Here is a 27,035-nt window from a genome sequence, read left to right as displayed (position 1 = left end):
GTGAGTCTGGAGACTGCTGTCTTAGAACCATGCTTGTGGAGCAGTACTATTTTGCCTCCACAGTCGGCTCAGCCAACTGTGGAGCACATTCCTTTAGAATTCGTGATGATATGTCATCCATTCCCACAGCCTTATCCACATCTAACCAAACCAACATCCGATAAACGTCTGTTTCTTTCACTTGCCTAATACTTGCCTCTCTTCTATATATTCACCACATCATTTACACCAGTATGATATACACTGATAAAGTGCTCATTCAATAATTCCACTATATCCTTTGTAGATGTTAGTCTGCTGCCATGACTATCCACCAGTGTTCATCTGCCATAATTATTCTTCCTCTTGCTTGCCATGTAGCAGAAAAATTCCCTTGAGTTAACCTTGGCCTGACCAGCCAATCTCCTCTCATACTGCACTTTTTCTTTCTTTATCATGCTCGTCACCTTTGTACTTACACTTTATACTCTTCAGGGATTTGATCATCATCATCAACTGTCTTGTACCTCCTCCAAAACATGATTGATTTCACTGAGCTTAATTTCACTGTTCATCCATTTCACTCCTCCTCAATTCACTTGCTTAACCCTTGGTGTGCAGTCATACATTGTTTTGTCAGATACTGCCTTGTGACTTTCCATGCATTGTCAACATCTTTTCCGCTCAGCTCTTCTACCCAACGTGATGATACTGACTAGAGAGCTTCCTATAATCACCTGCTTTATACTTCCACATGTATCTATTTTTGGGAGTAACCTTTTCTTGTTTCACCACTTCCCAAACAAGTACCTCATGAGTACTCTCACCAACCAGTGGCAGTGTCAACACTTCATTTATAACTACGTCTTGTGAAGTTATCACCAAATACAAAACATTAAAGCCTCTAGTTGCTTCAATAACATGCCACTGAAGACACTTATATCTCAAAAATTCCACAAACTCGTTCTCCGTGTTCCCATACACTATCTCCTCACTATCTACAATATTTCCAGTATATATTCCTGAAATTAAAGTCTCCCATCATGATAACCTTCTTTTTACATGCCCAACTAATTTGCCTAAACATTTCACAATCAGTATTTCTCTGCATTCCCTGGTCTATAACAGCATCCTATCAGATATACTGTTTATTTCCCTGGTCTATAACAGCATCCTATCAGATATACTGTTTATTTCAACTTTGCACCACATAGATTCAAAATCTGTGCATGCACTATCAACTTCCGCACTTTGTAGACAAAATTCCTCTGCAATCATTAACAGCACTCCCCCCCCCCTCCTCTTTTCACATCTCTATTCTTCCAGAAAAGTATATATCCTTCTAATTCTATTCTCGACATCACATCCTCCTCAGACAACCAAGTTGGATTTATTCGAATTATTTTTGGGTATACCATCTCAATCAATGCAAGAAACTCAGCTCTCATCCCTCGATCTACTCTAGAAATTCGGGATTACAATGTCTTCAGTGTTTAGGTGGTCTTCGAGCTACAGCGCTCGCACTTCATCCTGGAGGAATCAATTTTAATACTAGAGAGATAGGGCAGGTTCGAGGTTTAGAGGTGCAGGAGGCAAGTATATTCCACATACTGAGTACTCTGGATGTTAGTAAAGCGGTGGGATGGATGGTATTTCACCATGAGTTTTGAGAGAATGTGCTAAGGAACTGACAGTGCCTTTGACCTGTCTTTTCAATGAAAGTCTGGCTGCAGGAAAGGTGCCCACGGAATGGAAGGAATGAAAGATAGTGCCATTGCATAAGGGTGGTAGCAGACTAGAAGTGTTTAATTATAGGCCACTTTGTGTGTCATCAGTGGTTAGTAAGATCTTGGAGAAAGTAGTGAGAGACTGTATACAGCATTGGGCAGATGAGGGTAATGTTATCTGTGAGCGTCCACATGGATTTGTGAAGGGGCGCTCTTGTTTTAGCAATATGCTAGCCTTTTATGATAAAGTTACAAGAGCATTAGATGAAGGAAGGGTATATACTGCCATTTTTCTAGACTTAGCATAGCAATTTGACAGGATGCCACATGATAAGCTGATATTCAAGTTGCAGCACATGGCTCTGGATGTCAGATTGGTCAACTGGATTCAGGATTGGCTGTCCGATAGGTATTAGAGAGTTGTGTATGGTGGAGAAGTATCAAAGAGGCAGAAGGTTACAAGTGGTGTCCCACAGGGCTCAGTGCTGGGACCTATATTGTTTAACCTTTATATCAATGACATTGCCCGTGGATTGCAAGGGGATATTCAGTTGTTTGTGGATGATGCGAAGCTGGGAAGAGTTATTAGTAATAGTGCAGATGTGGTAGCCCTGCAAGAGGATTTGAATAAGCTAGACAGATGGGCAAATGAATGGGGGTATCAGTTTAATGCAGCAAAATGTAATATCTTGAGGTTTGGGACACATCGATGGGACACTGCATACTCTATGGGAGGAGAGGTAGATAGAAGAAGGAAAGGTGATATGATTGAGACTTTTAAACTGTTGAGAGGTGGTTACAGGGTTGACGCTGGGGAGTTCTTTCACTTGGTTGAACAGCGGGAAGGCATGCATTGCCTGATGGAATGGTGAGATCGAGAACGGTCAATGGAGTGGTATGATAGACTTTGTGTTTCCTAGGAGGGACCTCTTCTCAATGAGTCTTGATAGACTTGTGTTTCTTAGAAAGGACCTCCCACGAAGAGTCTTTTGACTCAATGGAGGCCTGAATAATAATAATAATATAATACTCTTTGCATTTGTGTATAAACATAACAATCACTGTGTGTTTGAGGCCATTCTACCAGCACCAACATTCTCTATTCTAGCTGCTATATTACACCTTTTTTTTTCCCAAAGGATTCTGTTTAGGCTTATATGTTGATTCTGCAGCATCACATATTTTTTAAGAAAATTAACAACATATTGGTTAATAAATAAATTTATTTACTTACTACCCTATATTTTGCTGAAGACAAATCAGCATCATCAGGGGGAAATACACTCGTATTAGACTCATGCACACATACACACTTCAGTAACAAAGATGAAGAAACTGGAGAGATACAGTATACCTAGAGTCCTATAATTATGCCCCCTATTGGCTTCGGTTGGGGGATTCTTATTCGTTATGCTGACTATCTGAGGATGAGGATTTTTCCATATGAGGAGAGTCTGATACAACTATATTTATTTAGGTTGGGGTGGTTGGTAAGGGCTGCAGCTGATTGGGGATGCAGATGACCACTCCCATTTGCCTGATCCTGACTGTGATTTCCATTCCTACCTATCTCATCCTCACCTTTATACATTCCATCATCTTGTGCTACTGCAACCTCATATCCATCTTCCTTCTGCCATACAATCATACAATTTGTTGATTTGTGCAATCCTGTTTCACAGGTAGACTGATCATTTGCTACATTAACTTCTTGACTCTGTGCCTTCTTAGAAAACAATAGCCTTTTTAAATGCTCAACATCAAACTCATTCAAATGTAACCCATCAGTTTTATGCCATTCCAACTTCCCTTCAAATTCACTCCACAGATTTACAAATTTGAACTCCTTTTGCCTCGCACAACTCAGCCATCTTACTATTCGTTATCACTGCTCTCAATTCATTGTTATCATATCTGGGCAACATGCCTACGACTTTCCCAATTACACCATTCTTCTTTACCTGCTGCAACAGCTTCCTCAGGTTTCTATCAATATTCTTTTTCTTCCCTACTAAGTCATTTGTGCTCATGACTGTCACTAATTTTGATGCCTGGTATTTCCTTTTCTGGTCATTGGTTATGCTTCATTGTTCCACCAGGAAAGCCTGTTTTGTGCACTTCGTTAGTAATCACACCTCTAATGACGAGTCCCCCATACACTGATATGCGACTATCCTTTGACTCTTTCTTTATAATATTAACTTCCTCCTCCTTATCATCAGCTAATCTCTCCTTTAGTTGTTTAATATCCTCTTCCAGATGTTTCATTTCACTTTTTTTTTTCACTAACTCTTGCCAAAACTCTATAGTAGTCCCGAGGTTTGCTCCCATTTCTAATCACTCTAATCTATCCAGACACTTTATGTCTCCCATTATGATTACTCTTTTCATCATCTTTGGTGATGCATGGCTTCAAATTCACTGCCACATGAAGCACTGTTAATAGTAGTACTACAATCATAGATCTCAACTCTAACTGAATTCATGTCATCCAATATCATTAGCAGCACGCCCCATCCTATTCTATCCTCTCTATCCTTCCTAAAAATACTGTGCCCTTTACACTTGTTACCAGTTAGTATGTCTGATTCTGATAACCAGGTCTCACTAATGCTAAGGCATTGCACAAAAATAGAGTCCTGTTTCATCTGCATTGTAAATATTCTCGGAAGAATATTCAGCAATAATTGTTGGCCACTCGGTCTTAATCCACACATCAGCTGACAAAAAATCAGCACTTTTTTTCTTCACCATGAATACATTTGTACACAATACTCTTTCACTTTTTTCACCTGTTAAACCATCCATCAGTTGCGGTGAAATTTTATTTGCCCATTGTTTTGCAAGTTCTGCTTTTTGATGTATCAAAGGCCCATTAATCGAAGCATTCTTTTCATGAACATTACTAAACCAAATTTTTAATGCTGATTCAACTTGCGAATCCTTACCAGATTGGGCTCTCTTCTGATTCATGTTCTCATTAGTAAGAGCTGAAGTTTCAATGGCTGATGTTTTTTAAGATCTTACACAAGTGGTTGTGAAATTTTTAAATCTACAGCTGCAACTACACTGACTCATTTTGGGCAACTTATCATAGCACACAAAATTCATTGTTTTTCTTGAAAAGATAAACATTTTTTACTTGCTTCTGTCATAATGCCAAGGGCTGTTTTAACGAGCACTTAGAGTCAAATTCACTTACTGAAAGAGAGCACAAAAATAAACTCCAAAAAATCACAATTAGACTAGATTTATACCCATCCCCCTGCATTCGCCTGGAAGATTTAAGATTCACGGAAGATTAAGATTACCCAACTGCATTAGCCTGGGGATTCAAGGAAGATTAGCAAGAAGTTAGATTTCAACAAATATTCTTTGTCAAATTTTCTCCTGATTAACCCTTATTTCTTAGAATTCTGAGACGCAAAAAGCTAAACATTTGAAGATTTTGATAACAATAACCATAACTTTGATTGTAATAGACAGATTATTTTTAATTCATTTTAAATGGTGTGTTTTGGGACTGACTGGTTTTGATAACAACAGATGACTGATAATATCATCCATGATCACAATAAGTGGATTCTACTGTATATCTTTTTCTCAAAGAAGTCTCCATGTGGCTAGTCATAACCCAGGTGATCATGTCACGATCACTCTCGCCAACTAGAGAGTAATGTTATACTCCACTCATAATGACATCCTATGATGAAATGATCAGATCTAAGACTTTTGAACCTTGCATGTCCTCTTTTACATATTGCCTAAGATAGTTGTCTCTAAAGAACTCAAAAAATTCATTTTCCATATTCCCAAATACTATCTATCTCTTCATTTCAGTCTACATAACTATAATTAAACTCCCACATAATAATCACCATTCCCTTGTTCACTAACCCAAGTTGCTTATACACTTCTTCATCACCACTCCTCACATTCCCTGACCTATAAAAACATCCAACTAAATATCCCTGCATAGGTTATGCAGGAGGAGTGGTGTGGAGTTTTGGATGTGTGGAGTGAGTCTAATGGTTGAAACGACTTATGCAAGAAGGATGGTTTGCATCTGAATGGATTTGGTATTTGGACACTGGAAAAAGTGTTGCTGAATGAAGAGGAAAGTGAATGTGCAGAATCAGGGAAACTAGAGTTTGTGTGGGGGGGGGAAGATAAGCTGTTGAGTGGATATGCATGGGAAATCAGTGAGGCACTTGAGTGCAAGAATGTGTACAATATGCCTAAGTTAGTACCACTAGTAACAAACCACAATGGGATAGTTAGTATAAAGTGTCATAGCAGTTGGCCTAAAGGGCTTCTTTTGCACTTTATGTACACTAATGCCAGGAGCATTTGGAACAAACATAAGGAATTTTTGAAATTAGTTGGTTCATCCTGGCCAAAGGTTATTGGCATTAGTGAGACATGGCTAACAGAAGATGATATAGTTAGTGAGAGAGAATGTGAAGGGTGTGTTCAGTGAGGACTAAGAGAAAAGAATGGGGGGGAAGTGTTACTGATGACAGCCAATGGACTGCAAAGAAGAAAATAGTAGCAGTTCAACTGCAGGCAAGTAAAAATAGCACATTTGAGGCTGTCTGGTGTGAGATTGAGGGCACAGAACAAAATATACAGTTGGATGCTGCTATAGACCAGGGGATGTAAAAGATCGTAGAGATAGTATGCATCAGGAAATAGACTCAATGAGTGGAGGACAGGTAATTATGATGGGGGATTTCAACAATGGAACATAGACTGGAAGGAGGAGAGAACATATGGGAGGAAGGAAATGGATTTTATGCAGTTACTAAGGGTTAATTACCTGAGACAGCATGTAATGGAATATACTAGGGATTTGAGAGTGCTTGATCTAGTAATTGCATCTGAGAATTTGTCTACAATGAATATGACCACACCGGCACCAAATGGTGAGAGTGATCATATGGTCTTGACCAGGGAGGTGGCCAAATGTCTGAAATTTTCAGTTAAGTTGGGATACGTGCGGAATTACATGGCCGTAAGTATGAAAAGCTTAGGCGATTGCTTGGATCGGAGCCATGGCATGTAAAACTGAAAGGACTGGATGTTGATAATGCGTGGTGTTTGAGGGAGATAATGGCAGACTACATACCAAGAGTCAGGAGAGTAAATCAAGTGGAAAAGAATGGATGAATATCATCAATAAGCTGGAGCAGCAAAAAATAAAGAATTATATAGGGGATTTAAGGAGAAAGATGACCTGCAGGCAAATAAACAGTACAAGGCACAGGTCAGAAGGATAACTAGTGTGGTAAGAAAGGCAAAAGCAGATTATGAAAGGAAGTTAGCAATGCAGGCTAAAGAGGATCCCAAACAGTTCTTTCGATATGCAGCAAGTAAAACAAAGAATATATACGGCAGAATGATTTTAAGGAATGCCAATGATAAAAAAGGTAACTGAATCAGTTGAAATAGTAGAATTACTAAGTGAACACTTTGCAAGAGTATATCATCCAGGTGGTGATATTGCAGGAATGAGAGAGCCAAAGGCTTATACAGGAACTGAGGTAAATGAAATGGAGGTGCATAGCATATTACAGAATCTTAATATGAATACAGCTGTGGGAATGCATGGAATACCAGCTAAAATTTTACATGAGTGGCAAGGGAATTGTCAGTGCCCTTGACCATATTGTTTAATCTAAGTCTCAGCTCTGCATTAGTCCTAGGAAGGTGGAAAGAGGGGGGGAAAAATAGTTCCATTGCATAAAGGAGACTGATTTAGCAAATTACCGACTGATCAGCATATCAGAAGTTGGATCAAGAGCAAAATACAGGAATGTTAGAAGGAAATGGGATAATCATCATCAAATTCCTGCCATATACCCTCAAGGGGTGTACAGGATATGATAGTACTACACGAAAAATTTACATCATTACTAACTTCCTATCTACAATTTTCCTCCAAATCAGTCTGTTACTTGTCAAGACTCCAACATTATCAGATCTTATATTTCTATCATCTAAGGCACTTTGTACAGTATCAATCCACCTATACCTTGGTCTTCCTCGGGGTCATTTTCCTGCCAACTTGGCAGAGAACACTTTTGCTAAGCTTTCCTCGCCCATTCTGTTTACAGTGACCATACCACCTGAGATTAGCTCTGCTAATGCATTCCTGGATGCTGACAATGTCAGGTTCTTTCCTAATATCCTCATTTTTAATACGATACTGCCATTGATACCATCTGTTCACGCCTCTAATCTTTCTCAGGACTCTCATATCTGTGGTCTCTAGTCTTTGGTCAAGTGTTTTACTTCTGACCCAGCTCTCAGATCCATAAGTTAAAACTGTTTTGAACACTGTCTTGTATACAGCTAATTTAGTGTTCTGACAAATTTCTCTTTTATTCCATATGAATTTATTCATTTGACTTCCTACCATACCAGCTTTGTTGATTCTGTTGTCTATTTCCATATTTAATTTACCATCTTCACTAAAAATCATGCCGAAGTAGCTGAAATGTTTTACTTGTTTCCACAGGTTCTCCATTCACAACACAGTTGACATTTTCAATGATTCTGCCTATTTGCATTGGAAATGGGATAATGTATAGGGAAAACATGGGTTTGTAAAGGGTAGGTCATGCCTCAGTAACTTGCTCATGTTTTATAATACAATGCCAGCTGAGTTTCATAAAGGTAATGGATTTACAGTGATACTGTTGGACTTTGCAAAGGCCTTTGACAGGATATCACCTGGAATTGTAATCAATAAACTGCAACACATGGAAATTGATACTGGGTTGATGGAGAGATATCAGAAAGTAGTTTATTCATGAGTAGAGTTCAAAAGGTCTGTGACTAGCAGGGGGGGGGTGCTGCTGCAGGGTTCTATTCTTGGACTGCTACTGTTAAATTTGTTCATTAACAATATAAGAAAGGATCTGAGAGGAACTGTTCACTTATTTGCCAGGATAGAGCAATAGTTAATATAGATGATGTCAAAATTTTGCAGGATGATTTGGATAGATTGACGGACTGTGCAAAGGAGAATGGATGTCAGTTTAACGTGGCAAAGTGTAAGGTTGTGCATTTTAGGGTGGAAAGATTAACAGCTGCATACCACATTGGCAGAACTATATTCCATGAAATTGATGAAGCCAGAGACTTGGGAGTGTTAGTGGATAGGGAGTTAAAGTTTAGAGGGAACATAGCAAAAGTGGCTAAAGCAGCTTATCAGATCACTTGGTTACTATACTTTGACAAGCATAGACAAGAAAGTTATTGTTCCTCTTTATCAAGCCTTGATAAGACCCCATCTTGACTAATGCATGCAGATCTGGGTGCCAGGGTTTCTTGGTGATGAAGAAGAGATGGAGAGGATCCAGAGGCATGTGACCAAGATGGTAGCTTGTCTATGGAATGAAACTTATGAGAACAGGTTGAAGATTTGTGGCTTACAAATTGGTCGATAGATGGAAAAGGGGTGATATGATTGAGATATGCAAATTACTGAGGGGTTTTACAAGATTAATTCAGAGGAAATTTTTCAGAACAGGTGTGTTGGTAGGAGAACTAGGAACCATCCATGGAAACTGAGCAAGAGTGTAGTTAGCAAGGATGTTAGAACTAAGTTTTTTGCTTGGAGAGTAGTGAATGAGTGGAATAGGTTGCCAGAGTCTGTTGTGAGTGCCATGACTGTGAATGAGTTCAAATCAAAGTATGATAGATTATTATTATTATTATTCAGGCCTCCAAGGAGTCAAAAGACTCATCGAGGGAGGTCCTTCCTAAGACAAAGTCTGTCAAGACTCATCAAGGGGAGATCCCCCCCCTGAGAAACACAAAGTCTATCATACCACTCTTTAAACTCACTGACCGTTCTCGCTCCCACCACTCCATCAGGCAATGCATTCCACGGCTCAACCACCCTCCACACAAAGAAACCACTCCTTACCCTCTTGCTCACAGTTTCCTTTCGTAACTTCCAGGGATGGCCTCTTGTCATCACTCCTTCCCGCTGATCAACCAAGCGAAAGAACTCCCCCGTGTCAACCCTGTAACCCTGTAACCTCTCAACAGTTTAAAAGTCTCAATCATATCACCTCTCCTTCTTCTATCCACCAAACTCTGCAGTCCACATTCTCTCAGCCGATCCTCATAACTATCCTTGTACAGTCCTGAAACCATCTTTGTCATCCGTCTTTGTATCCTTTCCACAGTTAATTTATCCCCTTCAAATCCTGGGGACCAAATCTGAGAACAATAGTCCAAGTGTGGTCTGATCAGAGACTTATACAAAGGAATAACCCTCTTATCTCTGCAGGTCAGTGTCCGTCTCATTATTGCAGCAATCCTCTGTGTTACCTTCACCACCTTTGCAATATGTCCCCTAAACTTCAGGTTTCTATCAATCATCAACCCCAGATCTCTTGTCTCCCCTACTTCCTCCAGTATAACTCCTCCCATAGAGTATGCAGCATCCCATCAATGTTTCCCAGACCTCAAGGCCTTACATTTTGCTGCATTAAACTGACACCCCCATTCATTTGCTCATCTAGCTAGCTTATTTAAATCCTGTTGCAGGGCTACCACATCTGTACTATTACTAATAATCCTTCCCAGCTTTGCATTATCTGCAAACAACTGAATATCTCCCTGCAATCAACTGGTTATGTCATTGATATAAAGGTTAAACAATATAGGTCCTAGTACTGAGTACTAGGACCTATATTGTTTAACTAGTACTTAATGTTTTCTTTTGCTTGTAATTGTTTATACTTTTCTTATTTATTTATTTATACTCCCTTATTTAGCATTTATTTTTTAAATTAATTTGAATAATTAACTATTCAGCTGCAGTCGCAAGCTGAATAGTTAATTATTTAGGCACTCTATTATAAGCAATATAAGGGAGTTTGTGGCATGCAGTAATTGCGGCATGTATGTATCTCGGGATATCTGGCTTGTGAGAGAGGACGGGGTGCATGTGTGTTTAAAGTGCGGGCAGTGCGAGGAAATAAATGCAGCAGATATCTCAATAACCGACATTGTTGCTCCAGGAACGGGAAATGAATACAAGAAGATGAGTAGTGTGATAGGAGAGAAAGAAGAAAAAAATCTGAATGAGAAAATAATAGTTGATAGTGTAGAAGGCGTAAGTGACTGTGAAAGTTTAGATGGTTTTGTTTGGGAGAGTGAATTTCGATTTAGAGTGACTGACCTGAAGAGGGAGATAAAGGGCTGAAAAAAGAGGTGGAATGTCTTGGGAGAAGTATGATAAGTATGAAAGATGAGATTAGAAGAATAGAAGAGATAAATGGAAGGCAAATCAGAGTAGAGGAGAACGTTTTGGGAATAATAGAAGAGAAGAGAAATTTGTGAATGATAAAAGAGGAGAGAATGGAATTGGAAATGGAGAGAATGGAAAACAGAGAGCTATGGAAGTGCTAGAAGAGGAGAAGAGTGCTAGAATGGAAACAGTAGGAGAGATGGAATAAGAGAGAGGAATGGGAGTGCTAGAGGAGAAGAGAATGGAAACAATAGGAGAGATAGAATGAGAGAGAGGTATGGCAGTTCTAGAAGAGGAGAGAATGGAAACAGTAGGAGAGAGGGAATGAGAGAGAGAGAGAGAGAGGTATGGGAATGAAAGAAGAGGAGAAAATGAAAACAATAGGAGAGAGGGAATGGTAAGAGGTATAATGTATAGGGACTCAATGATCCGTGGTGTTCAAAATAGGATTCGTGAGGAGTGTTTGTCAGGAGGAATGATAGAAAGGATGGCTTTGGCAGTTAAGAGAGGTGAAAGGGTGGATGAGATGATAGTGATGGTGGGAACAAATGAATTGAGTGGTGGTGTAAATAGGGCAATGAGAGAGATGAGATTCTTGCTTGAGGTGGTACGAAAGAAGACACAGAGAGGAAAGATAGTGTATCTGTTGCCTAGGTATGATAATGACGAACTGAGCAGAAGAGAGGTAATATTGAATGACATAATAGCTAGAATGTGTGACAAGAGAAGACTGGAATATGTGGATGCTTGGAGTGCGTTTGAGGACAGAGAGGAATTGTATGCAAGAGACCACTTACATTTGAATGAGGAAGGACGTAGGCATCTGCAGAGATTGCTGTTCTGAAAAAGTCAGTTTGTCCCAGGGAGGATGGAAGCAGGGGTGGCCACTTGTGGGAATGGGTACTTGGGAGATGATGTCAGGTAACACTGAGCCCAGTGGAGTCTACAGAGGATAATACTGGGTATAGAAACAATGGCATTTATATGCTATATACTAATGCCAGGAGTATCCGGAATAAGGGAGAAGAATTGGTGGCACAGATAGCATCAACCTGCCCAAAAATTATTGGGATCACTGAGACGTGGTTGACAGAAGAGTATATAATAACAGGAATAGAAGTCACTGGGTACAGCATTTTTCGGCAGGATAGGAAGGGAAAGCTTGGTGGTGGAGTACTGCTTATGATAAGTGACGACCTATGTCTTCTAAAAGTGGAGACTTTGGAAGGCAGTGACACTAATGATTTTGAAAGCATATGGTGTGAGGTAGAGGTGGGCAAGACAGGATATTTAGTGGGGTGTTGCTACAGGTCCAGGAGTACAGAGGGTGGGTACCAGGAAATATTTAGACAGTTGAGTTTGGCAAATGCAAGAAGAATGATTGTAATGGGAGATTTTAACTACAGTAGCATAAACTGGGGAGAGGCAGATGCAGGTAGCAATAAGGAAATGGAATTTCTAGAATTCTTGAGGGACAAATGTCTTAGACAACATGTAATAGAGGGAACAAGAGGTTCAAGAGTTTTAGATTTGGTTATAGCATCAGAAGAGTTGATAATAACTGAGATGACATCTCTCCCACCAGTTGGAGAGAGTGACCATATGGTTTTGACTTGGAAAATGAATAGCCATACAGGAGTATCAAAGAGATGGGAACGTATGTGGAATTATAAGGCAGGTGATTATAATAGTCTAAGATGTCAACTTGGGGAAGCTTCATGGAGAGAGGAATTGGAAGGCCGGGATATCATTAGTGCATGGGAAATTATGAAAGAATATTTGTTAGCAGCAATGGTAAGTTGTATACCAAGAGTGAACAAGAGGACACAATATGGAGTAAAGTGGATGACAAACAATATTAAACAGGAATTGCATGCGAAAAAGATTCTGTGGAAGAGATATAAGGAGACAGGAGAAGAGAAGATGCATGAAGAGTATAAGACACAATTCAGAAGAGTGACTGTATGGTAAGGAAGACAAAACTGGAATATGAGAGGAGATTAGCCCTAAGATCCAAAGAAAATCCTAGGGAATTTTTTAGATATGTGGCCAGTAGCAGGAGAAATGACTGTGGAAGAATGATATTGTGGGATAAAAATGGGAATAGAGTGACTGATGCAGAGGACATAGTAGAATTGTTCAATGACCACTTTATTGGAGTATTTCATCCGGGAGGAGTCAGTTTTATTGCTAGAGGAATAGGGCATTTTCAAGGTTTAGAGGTACAGGAGGAGAGTGTGTTTCAAATACTGAGTACTCTGGTTGTCAGTAAAGCTGTGGGACTGGATGGTATTTCACCACGAGTTTTGAGAGAATGTGCTAGGGAACTGACAGTGCCTTTGACCTGTCTTTTCAATGAAAGTCTGGCTGCAGGAAAGGTGCCTATGGAATGGAAGGAAGGTATAAGGGCATTGAATAAGGGCAGTAGCAGACTAGAAGTGTCTAATTATAGGCCACTTTGTGTGTCATCAGTAGTTAGTAAGATCTTGGAGAAAGTAGTGAGGGGATGTATACAGCATTGGGCAGATGAGGGTAATGTTATCTGTGAGAGTCAACATGGATTTTTGAAAAGGCACTCTTGTTTTAGCAATATGCTAGCCTTTTATGATAAAGTTACAAGAGCATTAGATGAGGGAAAGGCATATATTTCCATTTTCTTAGACTTAGCAAAGGCATTTGCTACGTCTAAGAAATTTTCTTTGATTTATTTTCTTAGACTTAGCAAAGGGTGCCACATGATAAGCTGATATTCAAGTTGCAGCACATGGGTCTGGATGTCAGATTGGTCAACTGGATTCAGGATTGGATGTCCGATAGGTATCAGAGAGTTGTGTATAGTGGGGCAGTTTCAAGGAAGCAGAGGGTTACAAGTCAGGTCCGACAGGACTCAGTATTGGGACCTATATTGTTTAACCTTTATATCAATGACATTGTCAGTGGATTGCAATGGATATTCAGTTGTTTGCAGATGATGCAAAGCTGGGAAGGATTATTAGTAATAGCGCAGATGTGGCAGCCCTGCAAGAGAATTTTAATAAGCTAGATAGATGGGTAAATGAATTGGGATTTCAGTTTAATGCAGCAAAATATGAGGTCTTGAGGTTTGGGACACATCGATGGGACACTGCATACTCTATGGGAGGAGTTATACTGGAGGAAGTAGGGGAGACAAGAGATCTGGGGTTGATGATTGATAGAAACCTAAAGTTTAGGGGACATATTGCAAAGGTGGTGAAGGTAACACAGAGGATTGCTGCAATTATGAGAAGGACACTGACCTGTAGAGATAAGAGGGTTATCATTCCATTGTATAAATCTCTGATCAGTCCACACTTGGACTATTGTTCTCAGATTTGGTCCCCAGGATTTGAAGAAGATAAATTAACTGTGGAAAAGGTACAAAGGCAGATAACAAAGATGGTTTCAGGACTGTACAATGATGGTTATGAGGATCGGCTGAGGGAATGTGGACTGCAGAGTTTGGTGGATAGAAGAAGGAGAGGTAATATGATTGAGACTTTTAAACTGTTGAGAGGTGGTTACAGGGTTGACACTGGGGAGTTCTTTCGCTTGGTTGAACAGCAGGAAGGAGTGATGACAAGAGGCCATCCCTGGAAGTTATGAAAGGAAACTGTGAGCAAAAGGGTGAGGAGTGGTTTCTTTGCATGGAGGGTGGTTGAACAATGGAATGCATTGCCTGACGGAGTGGTGAGAGCGAGAACGGTCAATCAGTTCAAGGAGTGGTATGATAGACTTTGTGTTTCATAGTGGGGGAACCTCCCCCCTCGATGAGTCTTGAAAGACTGTGTTTCTTAGGAAGGACCTCCCACGACGAGTCTTTTGACTCTATGGAGGCCTGAATAATAATAATAATTCCCACTCTTTCTTGCATTAATTTTGTTTCAAGTTTCATAATCTTTTCCAATTATCTGCTTTAACTCATTCTTCATGCTTTCCATTTCCTTTTTCAGTATCTCTCTCTCTCTCTAAGCATTCTGCTTTTACTTGACATTCATCAAAACAATCAAGATTATCTGTGTCAGAACTGCTACATCTTACTCAGTCATGCTGTCTGGGGTTAAATCACATTTTCATCACTCTCAATTATAATACTTGTATTTCTCTCTCTCTCTGCACTCACTCATTTCTGATACACTACTTTAGTTATTGCTAATTCGTGATTTTGGTTGTTAAAACCTTTTGCTTATTTCAAATGCTAATTTCAAAAGCATTTAAAAGAAAAAAAAAAAATGCCATCTTTATATGACAGTTACTACTGATAAGAATGTTACTTACTTATAGCATTCTCATGAAACACATTCACTTGTATAGGCTTTGATGATAGTCTACGCATATTTGAAAACTGATTTACTGCTTCACAACATCTTGCTAATTGATACCGTCCATAGAAATTCAAGCAGGAATATCTCAATTTTCTGCACATTTTCATATTTCTCAATCATGAATGACAATTTAGCATGCTGCAAAATAATCAACAATTTGTTTAAAGCATTAAAAGAAATTATTAATAGCATAAATAAATTCAAACATTAAAAATTAAGTTTTTAAATGCAGAATTGATGTTACATAATTTATCAAGTTTCATACAGATTATTTTCTGAAATATTATGTAACATCATTGTTTATCATTATTAACTTCTCCATATGCAAAATAAGTTTTGATTAATTTGCATATGGAGAACAACTGCATGGAGAATGTGATGAAGCAGCAGATGTTATATTATTATGTGATGCATCCACTGAGCCTAAGGACTCATCACAGAAGGGCACATTGCATCACCTCCTACATGCTACATAATCCACCATCCATATTATACATCTAACAACCTCTCCTCTGATATTATTATTATCATTATATGACACATCCAAGAACTCACTGCAGAAAGGCATACTATAACACCTATATGCTATGCTGTAAATCGATATGACTTATTTAGGAAATACATATCATCGTGGCATTGATTTAATTACTATTAAATAAGCTTTGTAAAACTGATCTTAGACTATATGCTCATTACTTTCCAAATTCTCTAACAGGTCAGTCATAAGCAGTTCATCTTCAGCATTAATGGAATGAAAAACAACACACAAGAATAAATACAGTTTAATTATTTTATTGTGCTGTTTAATAGTTGTACTATTTTGTCCCTGTGATAGACATCATCTGGGATACAATATACTTCCACTTCATGGTACAATTATTATTATTATGTGACACCTCCAAGGAGTCCAAAGACTCATCGAGGGAGGGCACCTACTCTGCAACTCTCCATGTCCACCACTTAATCCATCAACTATCCCAAACTGCCACTACCATCATCTACAGCCCACCACCACTAGTATTTTCTGTCAGTAAATTACATGTGTTCTGAAGGCCAATTTGTCTGAAAGCAGGATGAAAAATCTGGTTTCTGGCAGAAAAAACCCTGCTACCTCTGCATGAGATCAGCTAACTCACCCTCAATTGAAAAAAACTCATATTAAGATTCCTCCCATCATGATGAGAATCAAAGTTAGGCCTTTTCCAGTTGAAGGCTGCAACGTACCATTCCTCATACTTCCAATTGTGCTTCAAAACAATGAATGTGAAAGACAATCCCAAACACCCATGCGGGATTCGAACCCACAACCTCTTGGCTGACAATCAGATATGCTAACTACTTGGCTAACCAAGGCAGCAAATATATTATACATATTAAACAATATACTATACATCTTACACTCTTCTACTTACTGTTTATATATGTGCAATAACACACACACAAACAGTAAGTGGAAATGTTAAACTAGAAACTTCAAGTCTTAAGAGGGCAGTTGAAATTTATGGATACTGGTGGTTAGCCTTGGCTATTAGGTGAGAGGTCTAAGAACACTTTTCCTAAATCTCAGGAAGTTTTTATTTATTAAATAGCACATCTTACACTCTTCTACTTACTGTTTATGTGTGTGCAATAACACACACACAAACAGTAAGTGGAAATGTTAAACTAGAAACCTCAAGTCTTAAGAGGGAGGTTGACCTTTATGGATACTGGTGGTTAGCCTTGGCTATTGGGTGAGAGGTCTAAGAACACTTTTCCTAAATCTCAGAAAGTTTAACACAATATTTATTTCGATTAGATTGATTTTTGAAACCTGCTGCTGATTCTAGAGAAAGTCTTTCAAGTTTTAATTAGCTTCTATATACAAGTTGCCTGGTCCTGAAAATACTTTGGATGCAAACTATGTATCCTTACACTTGAATAAAGGACTAACCAAGAATATAATTTCTTGGCATCTGGAGCCTCTTTATACAACAGAACTATTTTCCTCTCTTCTATCCCCTTGAGACTAACCCAGAGCAGAAACTCAGATTAAATAATGCCATCAAGAGCACTGACAATTCCCTAGAAACTTCAAGTAAAACTTGAGTTGGTATATCATCTATTCCCATAGCTGTCTATTCCCATTCACACCAACGTTCTGTAATATAATATGCACCTCCATTTCATTTACCTCAGTTCCTATATAGACCCTTCCCTCCACCTGAATGATATACTCTTGCAAAGTGTTCAGTTAGTAATTCTACTATTTTGCATGATTCAGTTACCTCACTAACATTTGCATTCACTAAAATGATTTCAGCAAAATCATTCTGCCATAAACATTCTTCCTTTTACTTACAACGTACTGAAAGAACTCTTTGGAATTCTTTGGTATGCACTGCTAATTTCTCTTCATATTCTGCCTTTATGCACTGGTTACTCTTCTAGCCTGTGCTTTGTACTGCTCATATGCACAGGAAATGTGGAATTCCCAAGGAAGAGTTCAGTGGATAGAAGGAGAGGTGATATGATCGAGACTTTTAATCTATTGAGAGGCAGTTACATGGTTGACACTGGGAAGTTATTTCACTTGGTGGAACAGCAGGAAGGAGCAATACTGGAATGACAAGGGGCCATTACCTGATAGAGTGGTGGGAGCAATAACGATCAGGGAGTGGTATGATAGACTTTGTGTTTCCTAGGAAGGGCCTCCCACAATGAGTCTCTTGACTCCATGGAGGCCTGAATAATAATAATGTGCCTATTGGTCACCTTTCTCCAGTTTTGTCTTTGTTTGATTTCCTGGAAGTGTCACATATTCCCATATGCTTAGTGTGACATTTACCTTACTAAATAATTTAATCTAATGATGATACTCTTACATGCCGATTATTAGAAATGAAATAAATGGCATTTCCTGTCACCACTGTTTACTTTATTTAAAAAAAAAAAAAAAAAAAAACTTCCTTCTTAATCGGCAACGAAATGGAAATAAACTGCAACCCCTTTTTGGTTGCAGTTTATTTTTATCGTAATCCTTTACATTCAAATTTCCTAATCACCTGTGCATAAATTAAGAAATCGTTAATTCTTTATACATGATCTGTCTTTCAAATGCTGATGGTGAGATCACAGCATTTTAAAGGAAAACATATGTAGAATTTCATATTAGTCGTTTTGTAATTTTGAAGAAAATGAAATTTTTAAAAATATCTAAATATTTTAAAAATGCAATAAAGTTAAAAGGCAAATAAAATTTTGTTACTGTTCGAAATATTTTTACACATGTCCTCCTACTCTACACAGCAGGATGTAATAAAAACTCATAGTTTACCAACATCCGCCAAACAAGCTCGTATTTGTTATGATTTTAAGTAGAAAGCGTGACTTCACTTTGTTTTTTTTACAAAAAAAAAAAAAAAAAAAAAAAAAAGGAAAAAAAAGTGAAGTCCTTGAAATTTAATATAAAATTTCTTTACTGACAATTTTTTATGAAAGCACTTATCACATCCAGGATCGTGCTTATGCAGGAGAACGAGACTCTAGCTGTGACCAATTTTACTGCTCACTCCTCCGTAAAAGTAGGGCCAATATAAGTCCTCCCCAAACAATGAGGAAGGAACACCGCCGTATTTCAATTCTAGAGCCTCGGGGAAAAAGTGTAAGTACAGCCCTGATCACATCGTACCACGCCCCCAAATGTAATCTTCTTAACCACAGGTAATAAAAAAATTTTAAAAAAAATAGAAATCAGTCACTAGGGGTCGAAAGTGGTAATCTCAATATGCGATAGCCAGACTAGCATTGATCAATAAACAATTTAGAAATAACAAAGCTCTGCGAGTGAACATGCAGAATTGAGGACTATCTCAGATCAGAGCCAACAAAGTTACTGGGAAAGCAATAGTAATCTTGAAATCTGAAATGCCTGGATAAAGACATCTGGAGTAGCTATATAGTCCTGTCGGCTTGTGGCTTTTATGTATTTAACATAATATATAAAAATCAAATCAAAATGGTACCAGAAGAAATATAGCATTGTAACACACAACGTTATATAACAGAAAGATTGATATACACCCTCTGTCCAAAAATAAACCGAACTTTTCGAAAATAGATGAAACTAGTGGTGCCACCTTTTGCATCTTTTGTTGTCGAAAACGGCAACCTTCATTAGTGTTGTATCAACTGTTTATGACATTTCTTTCATTACAAGCCGAGTTATGTGTGCCAAGAATGACGGTGTGTTGACGAACGGTCGTTCGTCACGATATTCATGCCGAACGCGACGAAATCTCGCTATCAATCGCATCAAAACTTCCAGATAAAACTCACCATTGACCTTTTGCATCTTTTGTTGTCGAAAACGGCAACCTTCATTAGTGTTGTATCAACTGTTTATGACATTTCTTTCATTACAAGCCGAGTTATGTGCCAAGAATGACGGTGTGTTGACGAACGGTCGTTCGTCACGATATTCATGCAGAAAGCGACGAAATATCGCTATCAATCGCATCAAAACTTCCAGATAAAACTCACCATTGACCTTTTGGCCAGGCGGAACGAATTCTTTGTGGATAATGTTCTTGGAATCGTAGAAACAAATCAGCATTGTCTTAACTTTTGACTTCTCCGAGCGAATTTTTATCGGATACCCCTCTCCACTCAGCACTCTCGAGCTTTGTTTCGAGCTCATACTCAAAACATCACGTTTAATCACCAGTAACGATCGTTTCAAGGAAATCTGCGTCCTTACGAGCGGTTTTAATGAGGTCCTTGCAGTGTGCAATTCGATATATTTTTTGGTCGTCGGTCAACTGTGGGGAACAGATCGCGAATTCAATTTACGAAGGCCCAAACTCTCGGTCAAAATGTTGTGCACAGTTTATTTTGGAATCCCCAATTCATCTTCAATCAATCTCACGGACGATTTCGGATTTTCTTTGATGAAATCACGCACTTTTTGGATGTTAACTTGGCTCAGTCCAGTTTTTGGACGGCTAAGCTTTTTGTCGTCCTCAAGCGTCTCACGACCACTTAGAAATCGCTTAAACCACTCGTAAACTTGAGTACGGGACAAGCATTCATCACCTTGTTCTTTTTGAAGCATTTATCTTTTCCGTAAAACTTTTACCAAGTTTAACAAAAAAAAAGTCAATCACAGCTCTCTTTTTGAAACTCATTTTCCGACCGTTCGTCAAAGCACACTGTCACTCTTGGCACTATAATAATTGGCTTCTAATGAAACAAATGTCATAAACAGTTGACACAACACTAATGAAGGTTGTCGCTTTTGACAACAAAAAGATACAATAGGTGGCTCCACTAGTTCTTCTATTTTCGAAAAGTTCAGTTTCTTTTTTGGACAGAGAGTGTACATGTTCTAAAAAAGAAAAATTGGAACAAGATATTAAGACAGTTATGTGATTTATTATTATTATTATTATTATTATTATTATTATTATTATTATTATATCGAGTTTGCGGATACGCTAATCACTCGGTTAACGTATCCGCTCTCTAGCCAAAAGGCTACAGGTTCGAATTCGTTTCCAAGAATGACCCCCTAGTTTTAATGCCACCAGATGTTCTGAAAAATTTGCTCTGTGCTAATCTTGTAAACACCCATCAGTGATTTGTATGTCTCAGTTGTATCCCATTTTTTCTTTCCACCCAACCAATTTCTACAATCCACAAATCGTCGATCTGTACTCATGTGGTTCATTCCTGATACCATCTTTGTCGCACACCTTGGGACTCTTTCCACTTGCTCCTCATCCAGAATAAACCCAGGTGACCAGATCTGTACAGCGTAGTCAATATGGGATCTTATTAGGCTTCATACAGAAGAATAATAACCTGATGTTCTCTGTGCTTGAGGGTATTCTTCAGTAACCAAGTAATCCGATTAGCTGCTTTAGCCGCTTTTAGAATATGCCCTCTAAACTTTAACTCCTTATTCACTAACACCCCAAAATCCTTGCCTTCTTAAATTTCCTGCAGTACAGTTCCATAAATATGGTATCAAGTTCGTAATCATTCTTTCCAAAATGTTTTACCAGGCTGTTAGTTTATTCAAATCATACTGAGAAATTTTAACATCGGTATGAACTATTCCTCTAACGAATTGTGCATCATCAGCAAGCAACTGATTAGTTCCTCTTAAATGTTTTCCTGTATCATTAATGTACAAATTAAATAGTAATGACCCAGGAACAGAGACCTGTTGCAACCACTAGTCACAGGCCCTCTTCTGGACTCTATTTCTGAATAAAATATTCTTTGATATCTCTCTATCAACCCCCCCCCTTATCCACCTTGCCAACCCTATATCCATCTCCCTGTACTGCAGTTTATTTGCAAAGTCCAGCAGTATCACTGTAAACCCATTACCTTTATCCAACTCATCTGTCACTATATTTATTACAAAACATGAGCATATTATGCGGCATGGCTTAGGCTTCATAAAAGATAACTTCACACCATGTTATCTCCCATGCATTTCTGTCTATTCTTTTCTGTATTTTTCTTTGACCAGCTTCTCCAATACCTTGAAAACGACTCCTGATATGCTGATCGCTCGGAAATTTATTACATAAGTCTTGGGGCACTATTTTCCCCTCTTTCCATCCCCTTGGGACTAATCCAGAGTCGAGACTTAAATCAAACAATGTGGACAAAGGATAGGAGACAATTCCCTAGCACCTTGCGGAAAAACTCGAGCTAGTATACCATCTAATTCCATAGTTGGTATACTTGATATATTCACATGAAGGTTCTGTAATATGCCATGCACCTCCATTTCATTTACCTCAGTTTTCATATAAGCATTTGCTTCAATCTCTCTCTCTCTCTCTCTCTCTCTCTCTCTCTCTCTCTCTCTCTCTCTCTCTCTCTCTCTCTTGTTACTCCAATATCTCCACCTGAATGATATACTGTTCCAAAGTGTTCAGCCATAGCCCAAGATTCAGATGACGGGCAGTCAACAGTGGTACACGATTAGGGTGTCGGTTCGTGTAACCCATTTTATGCTGGGTACACCATATTGTTCGCTTGCTGATACTGTTTGGACCTCTGACATTGAAACTGGATGTGATTTGCATCTCCTTCTCCCTGTAGTTGGTCTATTTGAGCCTGCACAGCTAATGTCGACCCCGATCATGAAAGGCGTGTGTGTCAGCCACTACATCCTCGTTGTGCGTTGGTGCATACGTTGATGGTATACACGCGGGAGACCACTAGATATGGTTGCCCTAGAGAACCCTAGGGTTCTTTCCACTTAGGCAAACTAATGAAAAAAGATGTATGTTTGAATTCGCTGCAAAAATAAAATTATTTGATTTTCTGTAAAGGGAACGTTTGTCTTAGTGTTGCTAACTGAAACATTATTTGATTTGATGCAATTTAATGCAGTGGTGATCTCTAGAGCTCAATTTAGTGAGTACGGGAGTGGTAAATTGGGGGCATGTGATACTAGACCATGCCTTACGTGAAGTAAGACATGGTCCCTACTCTTCTATCTTTCCTTTTTTTTTTTCCTTTTCTTGTTTCTCCTTACCTTACTGCTTTTAGAGTATTCAAGGGCTAAAAGTGAATCTTTCCTAATTTGTTGTATTTCTTCTCATCATGCAGTGTGAGTCTCGTTTTTTCCCGAGTATTTGACTTACCTAGTAGGCTGAATCCCAAGACGCTGGTCAACGTGGGAGGATTGACTAAATACTCCCCATAAACATACAGAGTTGAAAAGAAAGAAGATTAGGCCAAAATGGACATGTTACTCATATTTCAAATGTGATATCTATTTCCCAGACTAATGATAGAATTGACTCGAACTTAAATAGGCATCGTATCTGGATAGTGTATATGTTAAGACCACCCTGCTAAAAGCATCTATAATTATAATATAATAACTCTCAAAGGAGAAGGAATAGGTGCGGGGCTGTGTAAGGCTCTGGCAAAAACTTGTGATATTATTGGACTTTCTGAAACAAAAATTAGTATAATTATGGCAGCAATCATAGGCCAGTGAGAGTAAGGGTAACAATAAACAGCAAGAAGAGATGTTGTAATTCTTAATGAAAAAAAAACGGCAGTAGGGCGAAGATGTAATAAACCATAAAGAAAACATTTGAGACAATAATAGAAGAAAAGTTGAATGAAAAACATATGAATAAATCAAACTTATCTGATAGAATGGAGAAAACAGCTTCAACAATAACAAAAGTTACATAAAGTTTAAGAAAATCATTACCACGAAAGAGAAAGCCACACTTTGTGTACTATATCTAATAAAAAAAAGAAGCAAGAGTTAATAAAAGGAGACCCGGAAATATAAAAGACCATATAGAATTTGTGGTGATGCGAAATTAATTAGAAAAGAAATTAAAAACCATATAAGAAAATGTAATTTAAGAACAATTCAGAACAATAATAGAAAACAAAAAAAAAATCTGAAAATCATCAAACGTTACATGGAAGGGAAAATGGATTTCAAAATTGAAAAAAGCAAGGACAATATAATAGAGATGAAATAATAAAAATGTGGTGAGTTTTATAGGGACCTTTACGCAGGCAAGGAAACAATGTAAATCATCTACTATAGATGATATTTAGATGACTCTGACACAGAACTACAGCAAAGAATAATAAAAGGTCCTGGAAACGATGTCATATATTAAAAGAACACAAAATCAGCAGGTTCACTTTTCATAAGATCATATTGGATATGTTCAATAATATTTTAAATATAGAAATATTCTAGTGCAGTAACCTAAATCTTTGATTATCTTATTACATGAAAACGGCAGCAGAGATAACCCGAGGCCAAATCAATATGATAACGCAACTCTACAAAAGGTTTATATACATTATCTTAAATAGGATCATCACAAAGATTTTGCATAATGCACTGCCATTTGAACAAACAGGATTCAGAGCAAGATTCTCTACAATAGATCATATCGACACTTTTAACCAAATAATAGATAAAGATAATGGCTGGTCAATCCATAATCTCATTTTGAAGATATTGGTCCACGAGCTTCGATCGATGAATAAGAACCTTATCGTCTTATGGTATAAATGTCTTCCACATGAGAATGAAACAGTGTGGTTCAGGATATCATTTCTATAAGTTACAGCATTGGTTTTGCTATGAGGCATATACAAGGTTGGTGCTTCTGCTCAAAAGAAATGCCTCTTCAAACCATCACACTACTTCTACCATGAGATTCTCTTTCAAGAATATTAGAAAAATCATGACGTGTTCCTAGTTCTCTCCAGATAAGAATCCTGATATCGCTTTGTAACGCAAATCAGGACTCTTTAAACAATACCTCCCTTGCCCACTGGTGTTCTGTTCAGTTCATGTGGAGCCTCACCCATTTCAAATGTTCTTTCCTGTGGCGTGTGGATAGAGACACTTCAACTAACGGCAGCTAGCCTACCATGCAGACCGCCTTTGAGAAGCCTTCTGCGCACATTGAAAGTAGATACAGATCATAGCTGATTCGAAGTAAAACTCCTGTCTTGGGGATCAGATAACTGGAGTATGAGTCACACACAAACTGCCGTTGTAGCCCGTGCCCTTCATTCATCCTGGATGCAGTTGGAATTGATTCCATAGTCTGTGAACCACGGAATGACTATTATGCAACTACCTGGATAACTTCACTTGATTTTGTCCGGCCTCTAGACTTACAATGGCTCAGCACTAGAATCCATCGATTATATAATATCTTGCAGCTATATCCAAAAATTTTGCTATCACAAAATGTCTTATTCACATACCAGACAAAAAATTCAAAATGCTCCAAAACAGCCCAAAACACCCGTTTTTATACTGTCGCTCATTTTCATATACCACTCCTTTGTGTGTGATGTAATAAGACTTTTAACATAAGCTACCTGAGTTTCGTATATATATATTTTCTTCCCCCGAGTTATCGCGATTTTTTTAATTCCTTAATTTATGGAAACAAGGGTATTCATAGAATGTATCATCACCAGCATGTATCAAAATCTGATCTGTTGTTCCCTGCTGAATCTTAATAGTCATACTCTTCAACTTCTTTCAACTTAACTGTTCTAATTACATTCTGCCTGAATCCTTCCATAAGCACTGCAGAATGTGCGCATTTTTCCGACGTGATAATCCATGTCAGAGATTACTAAATTCTGATTCCTCTACAGCATCGTTTATCAAACTGTGGTACATGTACCACTAATGGTACATTACGTTATTTTTGGTGGTACAATTTTTACACAAAATGTTTAAATAAATGTTCAGAAAAATCTATTTTAATATTGTAACGAGTAAACTGTTCTAAGAATTTAGCTTGGCGAATCGAATAAAACGAACAAATAAATTTTATTGCAGTTTTATGTGAATTTTCGGATGCAAAGTCTCATTAGCGTGTCATAAGGGTTTTTATATTTAATATTTATTTTGAAACAGAATTTTATGGTGGTACATATATTTTTTGATTCTTATTTAAGTGGTACAAAATTTAAAAAGTCTGAGAGCCCTGCTCTACAGGATGATCATAACCCACTATGCAATTACAATGAATAGGAACAGGAAGTTTAGAGGGCGGCAAAAAACTGTCAAAATTATATCTCCACCATTAAAATATCGCTTTCTTTTTATTTTTTACGTATTTTCTTGAATTTAGGGGCTGCCAAATAGTGATTGCCTAGCGGCGGCATATACCCTAGCAGTGGTGCAGCCGTTCTATGTGCCTGCTATTACTCAGAATTTCCTTTCCCCATTTCATTTCTTTCATTTGCTACCTTAGCCGCTCTTTTAATTCTGGTCACCAATGTTAATCTCTTTTAACACTTATCTCTGAATGATGATTTCCTCCAGTCAAATTACCCAGAGATCAATCAACTCCCTTGAAGACTTCGATGTTTATAAGTCAAAGCAGCTTCCATTTTATAACAGGTCAGCAGGAAGGGAAGCCGAATTATTGCTTAGTAATGAGCTCACGTCAATTTGGATAATAATCATCACTCTCTCTCTCCCTCAACATCCTTGAACGTTTCTTAAGTCTCACTCCAAAGTAAATCTTAGTTCTGGTCCTGGAAACTCCTCATGTTGGAATATTTAAGTGCCTCCATAGCGGAATTGGAAGAACTATGGTACATTGTACCCCTCAATTGGAAAAGGCCCAAGTTCGATTCTCGTCATGACGGGAGGAACCTTTATATGGATTTTTTTCAACTGAAGGTGAATAAGCCGATCTCATACGGAGGTAGCAAGTTTTTTCTCAGAAACTCGGGTTTTTCATCCCGCATACAAGCATATCGGGCTCTTCAGAGCACAAGAAATTTACAGACAAAAAAATTCTGGTGTTAGTGGTGGGCAGTGGATGGCGTTGGTGATGGTAGATGTTGATGGTGGTGGTAGAGTATGGTGTAATTAGTCTTTCGACTACTTGGAGATGTCAGAAAATAATAATAATATTAATTTTTTATTATTTAAAAAAAATTTTAAAAACTTTATTATGCCTTGCGTACATATAATAATTACATTATAAAATTATAGAAATTACAGAATCTAGAAATTCTGAAAATTACATATATATTTACAAAACATGTTCTATTTTTTTTTTAACAATGAATTTCATACATATTTTCCTTTTTTATATAATGTGTTAATAATAGTTACTATAGATGGCAATTCATAGTTTGCAATTGAATAACATTACATTTTTAATAGCATTTATAGTA

At 38.0% G+C, this 27,035-nt stretch overlaps 1 protein-coding gene across 4 annotated transcripts in view; it reads right to left on the bottom strand.

Annotated features, from left to right (window-relative positions):
* The window catches only part of mtTFB2 (mitochondrial transcription factor B2), a 148,039-nt gene extending 128,645 nt beyond the window's left edge, over positions 1 to 19,394 (bottom strand). The window contains exons 1-2 of one of the 4 annotated variants that reach the window (XM_090407067.1): positions 19,325 to 19,394; positions 15,274 to 15,458 (exon numbers count right to left, since the gene is read on the bottom strand). In XM_090407067.1, the coding sequence (XP_090263193.1) occupies positions 15,274 to 15,427 (154 nt within the window). In that variant the 5' untranslated portion in view covers positions 15,428 to 15,458; positions 19,325 to 19,394. Of the gene's footprint in view, positions 1 to 15,273; positions 15,459 to 18,364; positions 18,384 to 18,567; positions 18,654 to 18,785; positions 19,273 to 19,324 lie in introns of those variants that run through there. The other 3 variants (XM_090407066.1, XM_090407068.1, XM_090407070.1) reach the window with 3 other exon arrangements.
* Between the last annotated feature and the right edge of the window lie 7,641 nt (positions 19,395 to 27,035).

The sequence above is a fragment of the Typopeltis vanoorti genome, chromosome 17 (assembly GCF_054136105.1).
Source record: "Typopeltis vanoorti isolate ZY-2024b chromosome 17, IOZ_Tvanoo_1.0, whole genome shotgun sequence".
Classification (NCBI taxonomy): domain Eukaryota; kingdom Metazoa; phylum Arthropoda; class Arachnida; order Uropygi; family Thelyphonidae; genus Typopeltis; species Typopeltis vanoorti.
This window is presented reverse-complemented; position numbering and strand designations above follow the sequence as displayed.